The sequence below is a fragment of the Capra hircus genome, chromosome 24 (genome assembly GCF_001704415.2).
Source record: "Capra hircus breed San Clemente chromosome 24, ASM170441v1, whole genome shotgun sequence".
Taxonomy (NCBI): Eukaryota; Metazoa; Chordata; class Mammalia; order Artiodactyla; family Bovidae; genus Capra; species Capra hircus.
In genome coordinates this window covers 34,492,040-34,505,827 of record NC_030831.1, presented here as the reverse complement: position 1 = coordinate 34,505,827, position 13,788 = coordinate 34,492,040, and the positions used below count along the sequence as shown (strand labels likewise).

Below are 13,788 nucleotides of genomic sequence, written 5' to 3'. Positions count from 1 at the left end.
TTCTGCTCCACCCTCGGGTTGCACTTTGATCAGAGAAAGAGCCAGGACCTGGGCTGGCCAGGCAGCCTCCCAGAGGAAGAAGGATGGCTCGGCTGTGGGCGTCCGGAGTGCTCTCTCCTGCTTTTGTTCAGGAACTTTTGGGGGATTAGGCTGGTTTAGGTTAGTGACGTGCCTGCTTTGAAATGTCTGTGTACTGATCCTTTCAGGGATTTAAGTAGATGTGGGAAAACCTTAACTGGTTGACAGTTATACTTGTCTTTGTGTGTGTGTGTGTGTGTGTGTGCTGGGTCAAGGGTTATAATAAGTTATCTCTGATTTTCTCCCCAAATCGAACTGATTCTCTCTCTCTCTCTTTTTTTTTCCTTTTAACTTTTATTTAAAAATTTTTTATTTTGTTTTGGCATATAGCGGATTATAGAGTCTTCCCTGGTAGCTCAGCTGATAAAAGAATCCACCTGCAGTGCAGGAGACCTCAGTTCGATTCCTGAGTTGGGAGGATCCCCTGGAGAAGGGAAAGCCTATACCCACTCTCCTATTCTGGCCTGGAGAATTCCGTGGACTGTATAGTCAATGGGGTCACAAAGAGTCGGACACAATTGAATGACTTTCCCTTTCACAGCTAATTAACAATGTTGTGATAGTCTCAGGTGAACAGTGAAGGGACTCAGCCATACCTGTACCCATTCTCCTCCAAACTTCCCTCCCATCCAGGCTGCCACATGACACTGAGCGGAGCTCCCTGTGCTTTAAAGGAGGTCCTTGTTGGTTATCCGTTTTAAACACAGCAGTGTGTACATGGCCATCCCAAACTCTCTAACTATCCCTTCCCCCATTCCTCCAGCCGGCAAACATAATAAACTGCTTTTTGAGAGGCAGCTTGCATATGCCCAGTGAGGGGAAGATACTTAACATGACAACGTGACAAGCCAGGTTTCTTAGGAAGGAGAGTTATGCCAGTTCTAGACTTCTTCTGCAGTTAGATGCCAGTTTCAAGAGCTCAGGTTATACTGATTGGCCGAACTGTGTACTCTGTGTGATGTTTTCAGGTACCTGAAACTGTGGTTCACACGTGCATGGCTGGCCAGGTTCCAATCTATGCCAGGTGGTGTGGAGGTGACTTCAGGGTGTGTGTGGGCCCTTCTGATCCTCCCTCCATCTGATTCCTCCCTGTTTTTCATGCTATTTTATGACTCTGTCCAGCCTAGCTCATTTCTCAAGCGCTGGTGCCTTGTGTTTCCAGACCTGATGTCTTCCACTCTCCCCCAGAGTTAGACAGCACTGTGCCACTCCATTAAAATATTCAAAAGAAAGCTATGGATGGCTAATAGGTTGGGCCCTCTCAGGTGGTCCCTTACCTCCTCACCTAGGTTCTCTTGAAATACCTATGTGTGCCCGTGGATAAGTTGTAATTATTTAGAGTTTCTTTCCTGTGGTTTTTCAATTAACATTGCATTACCGGATTTTTCCCATTTTGCTGCATGATCTTATTAGGTTCAATAATTGCATAATTGTTCACTGAGTGGATAGCCCTTGCTTTCCCAGACCATCCCCATATTATGAGACATTAGATTATTTCCATGGTTTCCACTATTATAAAAATTAAGTTTCTCAAACCTTGGGCACAAGTACTTATTTTATTTTTCTTCTCACAGATAACAGATATTGCTTTTGATTTCACACGAGTTGATATTTTTTTCAGGAGCGCATCACCCATGTAATTTTGGATTTGCTTGCCATATAACATTTTTGTCTGAACAAAGACGACAATAAGCATTTCAGTAGTAGCTTTTAAGACTGTTGTTCAGGTGTAAGAATAATATTCAGGGTATTAATATTTCTTTAATGCAGCTTATTTAATAAAGGGCCAGTGAACCTTTTGAAAGGGTGCAGGAGGGCCTGGCTTTCTTTCTGAGGAGAGCCGTCATCGGTGGTTAGAATAACTTCCTGGTTGAAGTGAACTTAGCTCTGGCTGCTCCCACCCATCCATGGCTGCAAATTGCCTGGTGAAGAATGACATTGGGGAGATTCCATTAGGTCCATGCTTCTTCACCGCAAAAACAAAATTCTCAGAGTAGCAGAGGGCTTCCCTGGTGGCTCAGATGGTAAAGAATCCACCTGCAATGCAGGAGACACAGGTTTGATCCCTGGGCTGGGAAGATTACCCTGGAGGAAGGAATGGGCTACCCACTCCAGTATTCTTGCCTGGAGAAGTCCATGGACTGTAGCCCATCAGGTACCTCTACAGCGAGGCCACAGTCCATGAGGTTGAAAAGAGTTGGACACGACTAAGCGACTAACACTTTTTCATAGTAGCATGCACGCACTCAGTCTTGACTACGGTCAGAGACAAGGGCTTTCTTTATATATTCTAATTTAACCCTAGCAACAATCTCCTGATGTAGCTGCCTGTTTATTTCTATTTTCCAGGTGAGGAAACTGAGAAAGTTCTAGGTCAGACTTTCCAGTTTCCCTCTCCCATAGCCTCTTCTGACTCGTTGCTTCATGTCCTTCCCTTTCAGCCGTCTTGTCTTGCGAGCAGGCCTCCCCACATCCTGCATTCTTCCAATTTTGAACACCCTTTCCTCACCCACAACAATAGCTTCCCTTGAAGGAATGTTTAACATGGCAAGGGATTCTGCATCTGCAAACATTAGCTCACTTAATTGTCGTGAACATACTTGAGGTAGGGCTGGTTTCCTGGGGAGGAGGCTCAGGAGGTGGGTGGCTGCAACTAGGGTAGAATTGGAAAGCCAAAGCTGGTCCCACCGTGCAGGCTGTCTGTGGCCGTCTGCAAGGTATCCTTTCTTTGCAATTCCTTTTCGGACCTCTCGTTCCACCTTCCTGTCTCAGACAGTCATAAACTCATGACAGCTGTTGAGCAGTCTTACTTTTGAGTGTATCTGTCCTGGTTTGCCCACACCACCCGGGAGTGACTGTCTCTGGGGCTCTCAGCCCCACTGTCTGGCTCTGCTGTGCCCTACTGATGTTGTTGGTTGTGACTTGTGGTGACAGCGCAGCACGTCTGGCCATTTGAGGTGAGCTGCTTCCTGGGCCAGTCTAGGCACCCCTCCATTCCAGAAAACAGCACTTCCTGCGGTGAAGTCACATTTGTCAGATAGATGCGAAGAAAACGCTTTTTGGGAGAATAGGGAGCTAATATAAATCTGGATATGGCAATCGTGTACGAGGGACCTCACTCTACTAGTTGTATGACAGCTCTTTTCTAAACTGAAGACTCCTTTCATAATTGAATAGCATCCTTTTATGTATTTCTTTGGGGGTTAAGTCTGGATCCATGGTTAGTTTGCTTATAGCTGAGGTTTTCTAAAAGGAATCACCATATTTGTGCATGCATGCTCAGTTGCTTCAGCCGTGTCTGACTCTTTGCAACCTCATGGACTGTAGCCCACCTGGCTCCTCTGTCCATGGAATTTTCCAGGCCAGAATCCTGGAGTGGGTTGCCATGCCCTCCTCCCGGAGATCTTCCCGATCCAGGGATCAAACCAGGATTTCCTGCATTGTAGTTGGATTGTTTACCCCTGAGCCACCTGGGAAGGCCACCATATTTGTATGTGTATGTAAATCCATAGCTTTAGTTTGTTTAACAGGGTTATTTCATCTATTTCACAAGAACCTACTTTAAATATTAGACATCTCAATGAGTTTGTGAAACTTCCTTTTTTTTAGGCACCCAGAGCCCTTTGTTTACATCTTTAAGCTCATGTTATTTAAAAATAAGTTTTGGTGGGGTGTGCTATTGCTGGATTTTCACAAACCTTCATTTTTTGCCAGGGAGGGGAAGGGTTGGTTAGTGTGGAAGGGCCTGTTTCGGTCTATCCAGCTGGGGGGAAGTTCCGTGGTCAGACTTCCTGCAGTCCTGCCTCTCGGTCCCATACAGTTATTCTGAGGATTCGAGACAAAACCAGATCTCTGGAGAGGAGAGGGTAGGATTGCATCCACTACCAGGCCCCTGAGTGGAGCCAGGGACCCTCTGGGAAACTTCCATTCATTTGTCCTGTGTCTGGTGCCCTGTGTTCCTCTGAAGTGGATGTAACATCAACTTGGCCAGACAGATGGATGTTTTAGGATTTAATGGGCTTGTGAATGTAAAAAAGAAATGCTTTGAAAAGTGCAAGATGTTCTACCTGTGTTAAAAGACAAATAGATGGTAGTTTATGGAAACCCTGAAAGTTCAGAAGAAATACCAGGCTTCCCTGGTGGCTCAGTGGGAAAGAATTCGCCTGACAATGAAGGAGACGCGGGTTTGATGCCTGGGTTGGGAAGATCCCCTGGAGAAGGAAATGTAACCCACTCTAGTATTCTTGCCTTAGAAATTCCATGGACAGAGGAGCCTTGTGAGCTAGAGTCCATGGGATCCCGAAAGAGTTGGACATGACTTAATGTCTAAACAACTACAATGCTTTAGAAGGAGGACAAAGTGATTTAAAAGTATTTGAATTTGGTTAGATTAAAAAAAAGCCAAATGCAACTGTTTTCTCAAACCATGGTCTAAACATGATTTTAGTTATTTTGATTTGATTTTACTAAATTATATCATGTTTGCTATTTGACTTTTTTAATTTGGATGGAGGGAATGAAACGAGAAAAATGACCTTTTGCTTCAAGAAATAATTGTCATGATCATGACAGATATAAGATGCTAGGCTAGCATATTCTTTATCATGTGGCCTGCTTCAAATATGACCTGTTCTTCTTGGGAAGAATTAAAGCCTGTGTATGGACGAGGGAGCCTGGTAGGCAGCAGTCCATGGGGTCGCTAAGAGTTGGACACGACTGAGCGACTTCACTTTCACTTTTCACTTTCATGCACTGGAGAAGGAAATGGCATCCCACTCCAGTGTTCTTGCCTGGAGAATCCCAGGGACGGGGGAGCCTGGTGGGCTGCCGTCTCTGGGGTTGCACAGAGTCGAATATGACTGAAGCAACTTAGCAGCAGCAGCAACAGCCGCATGCATGGGTTAATTTTCCATGAAGTCAGTGCCCAAAAATTTCATTTATCAGCCCTTGCTGAACGATGTATCTTTTCCTTCTTAGACTTTAATAGAACTGCTAAGCCTCATGGTTCTGCTGTGTGTGTGTGTGTGTGTCCATGCAGTGCTCTGCACTTTCTCTTTTGCAGAGATTAGAGTGTGTGGGCATCCTTAGGGCCTGTGGACCTATGTGTTGTGGTTTGTTTCACTGTCAGAGATCTGAGCATTTGGCACTTTTTACAAATAGGCTGCCTCCAGTTTCCCTTCCTACCTGTGTCCATGTAGATCTTGCCGGCTGGTTCCTGCCATGAGTTAATAACAGGAGCAGGAGGCTGATTCTAAGAGCTGAAATCACCAGGGTTGGGTCAAGGGCATCTCACCGCCCAGTGAGCAGCTCTGCCAGCTAGTCTACCATCTCGATTGTCTCTCCCTGACATATTTTAAAAAAAATAATAATTTAATATATTTTATATTATGTTTTTCATTGCTGCACAAGCTTTTCTATAGTTGTGGCGAGCGACGGCTCCTCTCTAGTCTCCGATGCTTGGGCTTCTCATTGCAGTGGCTTTTCCTGTTGCGGAACACAGGCTCTGGGGCATGTGGGGCTCAGTAGTTGTGGCTCCTGGGCTCTAGAGCACAGGCTCAGTAGTTGAGGCACACAGTCTTAGTTGCTCCGCTGCAAGTGGGATCTTCCTGAATCAGGAATTGAACCCGCATCTCCTGCACTGGCAGTGGATTCTTTACCACTGAGCCCCCACCAGGGAAGCCCTGCCTGACACGTTTATCGGTAACTGTCTGTCCCCTTCTCTCTGTCCCCCTCTTCCACCAGGCAGGCGGCTCGGTGATGTCCGGTGCCGGGGACAGCACCAACCCCGAGAACAGCGAGCTGAAGTACTCAGGTCAAGACGGGCTGTACATCGGCGTCAGCCTGGCCTCGCCGGCCGAAGTCACGTCGTCGGTGAGGCAGGATTCCTGGTGCGCCCTGGCCCTGGCCTGAGTGGCCGTGGGGACCAGAGGAGGACGCTGCTGGCCCACGGGACCGCCTTCACGGATCCTCTTGGCAAGCAGTCCGGACTGGGCCGAAGATGCTGACCAGACATCTTTCTGATACATGATTTCTGTGCCTTTATTTGAAAGAGATGAATCTCCTGAGAGGCTTGCTCTGCCTTGCCCCTGGGGCCCTGTCTTGAAGACCCAAGGAGAAGAGGGACCGCCTCTGCAGGGAAGGACCGGGGCAGCCCACAGCCTCCCTGGCCACGGTGGCCGCTTCCAGGCAGCTGGTCTCTGGGTCGGCCAGGGGATTGGATGTCTATCATGCCACGTGCAGAAACCGGAACTACGACCGGGGCCTGGCCTGCCATGGAATATCGAAAGAGATTTTTAAGCCAAAGTTTTATGTGTATTGCCCCAAATCATGTGCTTCTTCTGATCGGTTTTGGTTATTCCAGAATTTCTCCGCCCCCTTTCCACAGCCCCCTTCCCTGATTTCCCTTGCGTTCATGGAGAAGATCCTTCGTTTGGTACACACCTCCGGAGGCTGAGTCGGTTCTTGAGGTCTCTTCAAAAACATCACTCGGTTTGCAGGACTGCATCGTAACTGTAACATACACTGTGACTGACGTTTCTCAAAGTTCACATTGTGCGACTGACCCGAAGTCAGTCCGAATTTGTAAACAGGGTAGCAAACAAAAAGATATTTTTCTTCCATGTAAACAATAATTTTTTTAAAAAGTGCAATTTGCGTTGCAGCAATCAGTGTTAAATCATTTGCATAAAAGATTTAACAACATTTTTTATAATGAATGTAAACATTTTAACTTAATGGTACTTAAATAATTTAAAAGAAGAAAATGTAAACTTAGACATTCTTATGCTTCTTTTACAACTACATCCCATTTCTAGATTTCCAGTTTTGAAAAAAATATTTCAAGAACAAATCTTCTCTCAGGTAAATTGCCTTTATCCACTTGTTAAGAATTTTTGTATAAGAACACCAGTATCGCCCCTTTATTTTACTGTGGAATATGTGCTGGAAAAATGGCAACAAAACTTTACTACCTAACAGATAACATTTGTAAATACTTTAGGCATCTGTACACACCATGATGAAGTCAATGGGATGTCATATGGAAACCTATTTCACCAGAGTTTTAAAAATAAAAAGGGTATTGTTTTGTCTTCTGTACAGTGAATTCCTTCCCTTATAGTTTCATTCTGATACTGTGTATGGCTATAGACATTCATATAAAGCAAGTACATGTGATATTTGCAAATGGTCTTACAGACTTTCAATGAATTGTCCTCTTGGACCTGTGTTATACCTTGTTTTGTCTGAAGTTGACATATGGTATCAAGTTTCCACTTTCGTTGCATTGAGGACAATTTTGTAAGTGAAAAAGACCCAGTATTATATGACACTATCTGTGATTATAAGCATTCTGTTTAGGATCAAGCCTTAAAAACATTGAAAAAGTCCTGAGTTTCTTTTCCACTGAGTGAAATATACTCTGTGGCCCAGAGACAGAAGGAATTCCTTCCTAGTTCCTCCGTTTTACAGAGTGTGGTGACATCTCCAAGCTCTCGTGAAGTTAAAGTCTTTATACTCAGCAGAAGAAAGAAAATGGTTGGAGTGGCCTCTCTTTTTTTACATTGCAGCATGGGTTTCAATGAGGAGGCTCTTTCACAACACTAAATGATAGCCTTTCATTTTGGCTCCCTAAACATGACAGCTCTGTAAATCATGTACTGATTACAGCCAATCTGTGGGGTCCAGCCTGAACCAGGAAAAGGGAAGTCGTCTTTTGTGGTGGGGTGTTGCTGGAAGCCAGATGCAGGCCTGGGATGTGTATGTGTTGGGGGAGAAGTCAGTGAAGTCAGTGAAGTGAAGCTTGTACCCTAATACGCTATGATGGGCAGGGACAGTGTTAAAGAGAGTGAGGTCTGGAGTGAGACCACGAGGTTTCAAGTCCCTGCTCTGCAAGGAGAGCTTGGTGACCTTGGACAAGCTACCCAGCTTTCATTTTCCTCATAACATAAGGCATGTGGTGGCACTAAGGAACCTGCCTGCCAATGCAGGAGACATAAGAGATGCGGGTTTGATCCCTGGGTCAGGAAGATCCGCTTGGGGAGGGAATGGCAACCCACTCCAGTAATCTGGCCTGGGAAGTCCCACGGACAGAGAAGCCTGGTGGGCCACCGTCCATAGGGTTGCAGAGTCGGATGTGACTGAATCCACTTAACATACGCACACATGTAACTCATAGGACTGAGATGAGTTACTCACACCCATGTGAAGTGCCTGGTGCATAGCCGGCACTGTGTGAACTTGACGTGGAGGGAAGGGTGTGAGCTCTTAGCAGTGCATGCGTGTTTTGGATACGTCACTCCATATGGTGCTGCTCCAAATGGAATGCTCCCCACTCCACTATTCTTGGGCTTCTCTTGTGGCTCAGCCGGTAAAGAATCCACCTGCAATGCACGAGACCTGGGTTCGAGCCCTGGGTTGGGAAGATCCCCTGGAGAAGAGAAAGACTACCCATTCCTGTATTCTGGCCTGAATTCCATGGACTGTATAGTCCATGGGGTCACAAAGAGTCAGACATGATTGAGTGACTTTCACTTTTCACTCCATGTGGTGTACCTGAAGTTTATGGTCCGTGAGAGTCGTGTCCCTTGGCTTACCTGCACTTTTGAACTAAGTCGGGCTGAGTGGAATGAGGAATTCCCCGTCTCCCCTCAGCCCAGGTGGCTGGTGGCAGAGATGTTCGCTTCAGAAATATTAGTCTGGCTTCGGCTGATTGTTTTGTAGAACTGGTATGATCTGACAGCAGAAGAAAATTACCTCCACTGGCTCATTCTTTTTTCCCTTCCTCCTCTTACGGTTCTCATTACCTTGAGTGATTTCTGATGAGTTGGGAGATGTTCAAGTTAATATGCTTTGACTGGAAAATGAATTTTTCTTACAGAGTCTTTCAGAGGATCTTTTTTTTTTTCTGAGGATGGTCTCAAATATTGCTCCTTCTAATCCTAAGATACCAGTTAGGTTCTAAAGTGCTGCTTCTTTTTTAAAAAAAGGGGAGAGGGGAAGGAATTCTTGAAATATAAGGGGCAGAAAGAGGGGGAAAGGGCTTCTTGTAGCCTGTCCTAACACAATGGACTCCCCTAATCTGGCCTTTTCAGTGGTACTTGCTTACATGTAATTGTCTAAAGCAGACGTTTGGTAGTTTCTTCTAAGTATATAAATTCAGCACTCTCCCCTAAAGTATAACCTACAAAACCCAAGTCATTTCTTACTAGGGAATACATTTAAATACAAGGTGCACTTCAGTTTAAAGAATCCTCAGACCCCCTTACTGAGTGTCGCAAAATTTGTGTCTTCTGTCACCCTTGGCCGAGTCCAGGCCATCTTATGTAACTGAGGGCTCTGTCTGGGGTCTCTCTTCAGGGTCACTTCATGTTGTTTCCTGGTGCCTATGGAGGAAGCCATTCATTTCCCCCTGCAAATTAATTTCTTGCTCATGGGAAATGTTTTCTCCAGTCCTTGGAAATCTGATGTAGTTTCAGATCAGAAATAAATTTGACTGTTGGGAGGGCAATAGAGTCAGCCTTTGGCTCAGCCATATTGCAGGCTGCTCTCCATTTGCAGCAGCATGGTGGCTCTAGCGTCTACCTGCATTGTCCACCGGGCTCTTTGGATCCCTGTGACTCTGAGAGGGTGTGTGGACAGAGGGTGGGAGGGCAGAGCAGAGATCAAATGTTTTTTTCAGAACAAGGCAGCTCAGAATAATTAAAATGCATTGTTTTGGGGTTGAAATAGCAAGTCAGTTTGGTGGCACTGGTTACCTTCTGTTGTTTGGATGCTCTGATGAACCATCAGATGTAATTTGGATTATTTAAAAGGAGACACAAATATTAATCAACTTGCTAGACCAGATCTTTCAAAACACAGTCCGTGGGTAAAAATTTGGTATCTGCAGCTTTGGCCAGTTGAAACTCCAGGATGGATTCTGCGTGGCTGAACCTTTAGCTGGAGCTGGGTTCTGAGAAGATCCCTCTGCTGTGGTCTCTGGGGAAGGGAGGAGTGGGTCAGGGCCAAGGTGATAACTGTCCTGACCTGCAGAGGAAAGGAATCATGTGGTGTTTTCAACTGGTTCAACTATAGGATATTAGGCGGAGAGCCTAAGTAAGTTTGTAGGAACTTTGGATAAGTACATTATGCTTGGTAGTCCCAAATAGCTTTGAAAGGGAAGCTAGGATGATGGAGAGGTGGCTCTGAGATTCAGGTCAGAGTGGTGACCTCTCCAGGCACTGTGCAGCATCTTTGCAGTCTGCCCTGGAGAACTAGTAAGACTGGATACATCACCATGCCCCCTGCTCAGCAGTCGTTACAGGGAAGGGATAGTTTGATGGCTGATGTCATTATTTTAATGAGATACTTATTATGTGTAATAATAAGAATACTTTTTTTTAAGAATGGCTAAAATATGGCAATTAAAGATGAAATAATGTTTAATTAGTAGAAGGGCTTCTATTTTCAGTTACCAGTGGTCCCTGTGGTGAGATAATCATCTAGGTATTACTGAGCTTCAGGATGGGTCATTTCCTCTCTCTGAACCTCAATCTCCACAGCAACCATAAAATGGAGAAAGCAGGCAGTGTGGTCTTGGGGGGTCCCTTCCATCTGCTTTTTTTGCCCACAATCCCATGTGCAGATTATTTGCAATGAGGCCATGGTGGGCCCGCAATCCGGTCTGGGCTCCCAGGGTCCATGACCAGGGAAGCTGGTGAATTTGGGATTCCTTTTGAGCTCGTCCAGTCTCCTCGTCACCTTGGGTTTTTCTGTGGAGATCAAGTCCTCCTGTTGCCTTTGGGGACACTGAGGGTGGCAATCCTGGTCATGTTCATGAGCACAGGGGCTCGGTAAGAGGTCCTGCCACCCCCTAATGCCAGACCTGCTGGGTTGGAGGCTCCTGATATAAAACTTATCCAGTGATACAGACCCAGACCGGAAAATGGAAAGGTCTGGCCGCCGAGCATCAGCCGAACAAGGAAAAAACAGCTTTGCTTTGCTTGGCCCGTTGCTTCAGTATCTTGTAGTTGGGTTTTTATTTCTTGGAAATAACCAACTTTTCATTGTTGTTTGCCTTTTGTGTCTTTTTAGCTATTACAGACTTCTCCTCCCTGTCTCTCCACCCCTTCCCTGGCTTTACCATTTGACAGTCTATGACTTATCTGAAATAGTAATTACAGGTATTTATCCAGCATTACCAGTTTCTATACAAAGTGCTGCACCTATATCAATGTAGCTAATTCCCATGCCAAGTGAATGAGGTGGTGCTATCCCCATTTTAACAGTTGTGTCTGCTGAGGCACAGGGAAGTTAAGTAATTTGCCCAGCTACACAGTGGCAGAACTGGGATTTGAACCCAGGCCATCTGGCTCCAGAGCACATGCTCCTAATCACCCCCACCATCTGTTTTTCCACCTTGGTTTAAAGGGGAAGAAATTGAACACAGAGCAGGAGCCAAAACGGTGTGAAACTTGAGGCTATGCCCTTGCCCTGCCCCCTAGCATCTCAGAAGTACACAACTGTGGCTTGCAACACAGACATGCCTAGACTGAAGAAATCTATTAAACGTATGTGCTTCTTCCTTCCTCCCAGTCATCAGCTTCTTTAGAACACGGAAAGTGCATAGTTGTTAGCCGAAAAGTGGTGAATTTGGAGGTGTGCTGTCTTTGAATATTTCACTTCTCTCCTTTTCATATAATTTCAAGTAAGGCTTGTTATGCTCTTACCTAGCTCAAAAGATGAGAGTAAAGCATTTTGCTAAACTATTACAAGCTGGTGAAAGGATTAACAGTGGTTAAAACCGAACACCAGAGAGAACAGGGAATACTTCGTCATGGAGTAAACTCTTTCTATGCTTGGTTGTGCCAAAGAATTTTTTTTCTTTTTTTCAGGAAAGCTTGTGCAAGATTTTGGCAGTGGTGTCTTAGACTTTATCTTTCCAAAGAAGTGTTCATTACTGCTTACATCACTGTTGCTATTATTATTTTGATAACTTGCGTTTCCAGTGATGTTATCCGTTGGGGCTTCTCAAACTTCTCTGCACAAGAATCACACACAGTGCTTGTTAGAATTGCAGCCCCTGGTTCCTGCCCCAGAGAATCTGATTCTTGAGGTCCTGTGTAAGGCTGAAGAATCTCCAGTTTGGGGGCCTTTGTGTTCATTGAAGTTTCTTGAATAGTACAAAAATAAAACGTTATAAGTGGGATATAGTGGAAAACAATTGCCCTTCTTATATCTGTTCTCCAGATACTCAGTTCATGTACTAGATACAACTTATTTCTTGCATTGATTATACGCATTAACTGTCCATGCATACACACGCATTATAATAGCATTTTTTTTTTTACACGTGGTAGGGTACTATACACATTGCTTTACATTTTGCTTTTTTTACTTGGTATGTCTGAGTAGTTCATTATTTAATCAGTACCCTCTTGAAGAACATTTGTTTCCAGCCATTTGCTTTTCAAGCAATGTTGCAATTACTATCCCGTATCTGTGTCATTTCACTCCTATGCAAATATACCTACAAGATCAGCTTCTAGAAGTGGCATTATTGAGTCAAGGGATATCTCTACCTATAAAATTTTTATAGATATTGCCAAATTACTCTTAGGGGTTTTTCCTATTTGCAATCTCATGGGCAATTTTGAGTGCCCTTTTTTTACCTTAGTCAAATGAGCCTGTTATCAAATATTCTGGTTTTTGTCCGTTTACTATCCCTGAGCTTTGTTTTGCATTTATCTTACTGTGACTGAGGTTGAACATCTTTTCTTATGATAAGAGCTAGGTGTATTTCCTTTTGTGTGAACTCTCCTCAATTCTTCATATTCTTTACTTCTTTTTACTTCTTTTTTTAAATAGGCTGTTTATCTCATTGATTTGAGAAGTTCTTTGCAAGAAGGAAATTAGCTTTTTGTCTAAAACATACTTTAAAGATATTTATTCCTGGTTTTTCATTTGACTTTATGTTTTTTTTAAAAATCAGGATTTTTAAAAAAGGTAATTCAGTTTATCAATTTTTTTCTGAGTTTGGAATTTTGTATAATATTTGGGAAATCTGTTTCCACTGTTGAGATTGTTTTTTAAAATCTCATGTTTTCTTCTTGGACTTTTGTGGCTTTGCTTTTGGGGTTTTCATTTGGAATTTTTGTTTTTGGTTGTTTGTGACATGTAGAGTATACATGTTAAATATATTTAACCTATGTTTTTCCAAATGGCAACTTAATTGTCCCAGCATCATTTCCTGAATAATCCCATATACCTCCCACTGATTCAAAATGGGAATTGAAAAAAAAATATAGATTCTCATATGTATATGTATTCTTGTTTATGTATATGTATACATATGTATATGTATATAAATTCTTATGTGGATATATATTTAACATAAAATTTTTTTATATATTTGGGTTTATTTCTGGATTTTTCTATTCTGTATCATTAATCTATTCATGCTTTGGTATCAAATGCTTTGACTATTATACCTTTCAGTATAGTTAGAAGGCTAGCCCATTCTTATTAATCTCTTAAACAATAAGAATTTGATCACTATTTTTGCTTATTTATTTTTCATAGAAACTTTAGAACCACCTTGTTCCATTAAAAATCCCATTGGTGTTTTACTGGGATAATATTAAAATTTGAAATTAATTTTGAGAGAATCAATATCTTATTTTGTTAAGTCTTCTGGTCCTAGATGAAGTGTGTGTTTTCATTTGTTTAAGT

The 13,788-nt window shown here is 43.6% G+C and overlaps 1 protein-coding gene across 4 annotated transcripts in view; it reads left to right on the top strand.

Moving 5' to 3' along the window:
• Nucleotides 1–7,254, top strand: part of GATA6 (GATA binding protein 6) — a 34,235-nt gene extending 26,981 nt beyond the window's left edge. For 2 of the 4 annotated variants that reach the window (XM_018039633.1, XM_018039634.1), the window contains exon 7: nt 5,821–7,254. In XM_018039633.1, the coding sequence (XP_017895122.1) occupies nt 5,821–5,988 (168 nt within the window). In that variant the 3' untranslated portion in view covers nt 5,989–7,254. The remainder of the gene's footprint in view (nt 1–5,820) is intronic. The other 2 variants (XM_018039632.1, XM_018039631.1) reach the window with 1 other exon arrangement.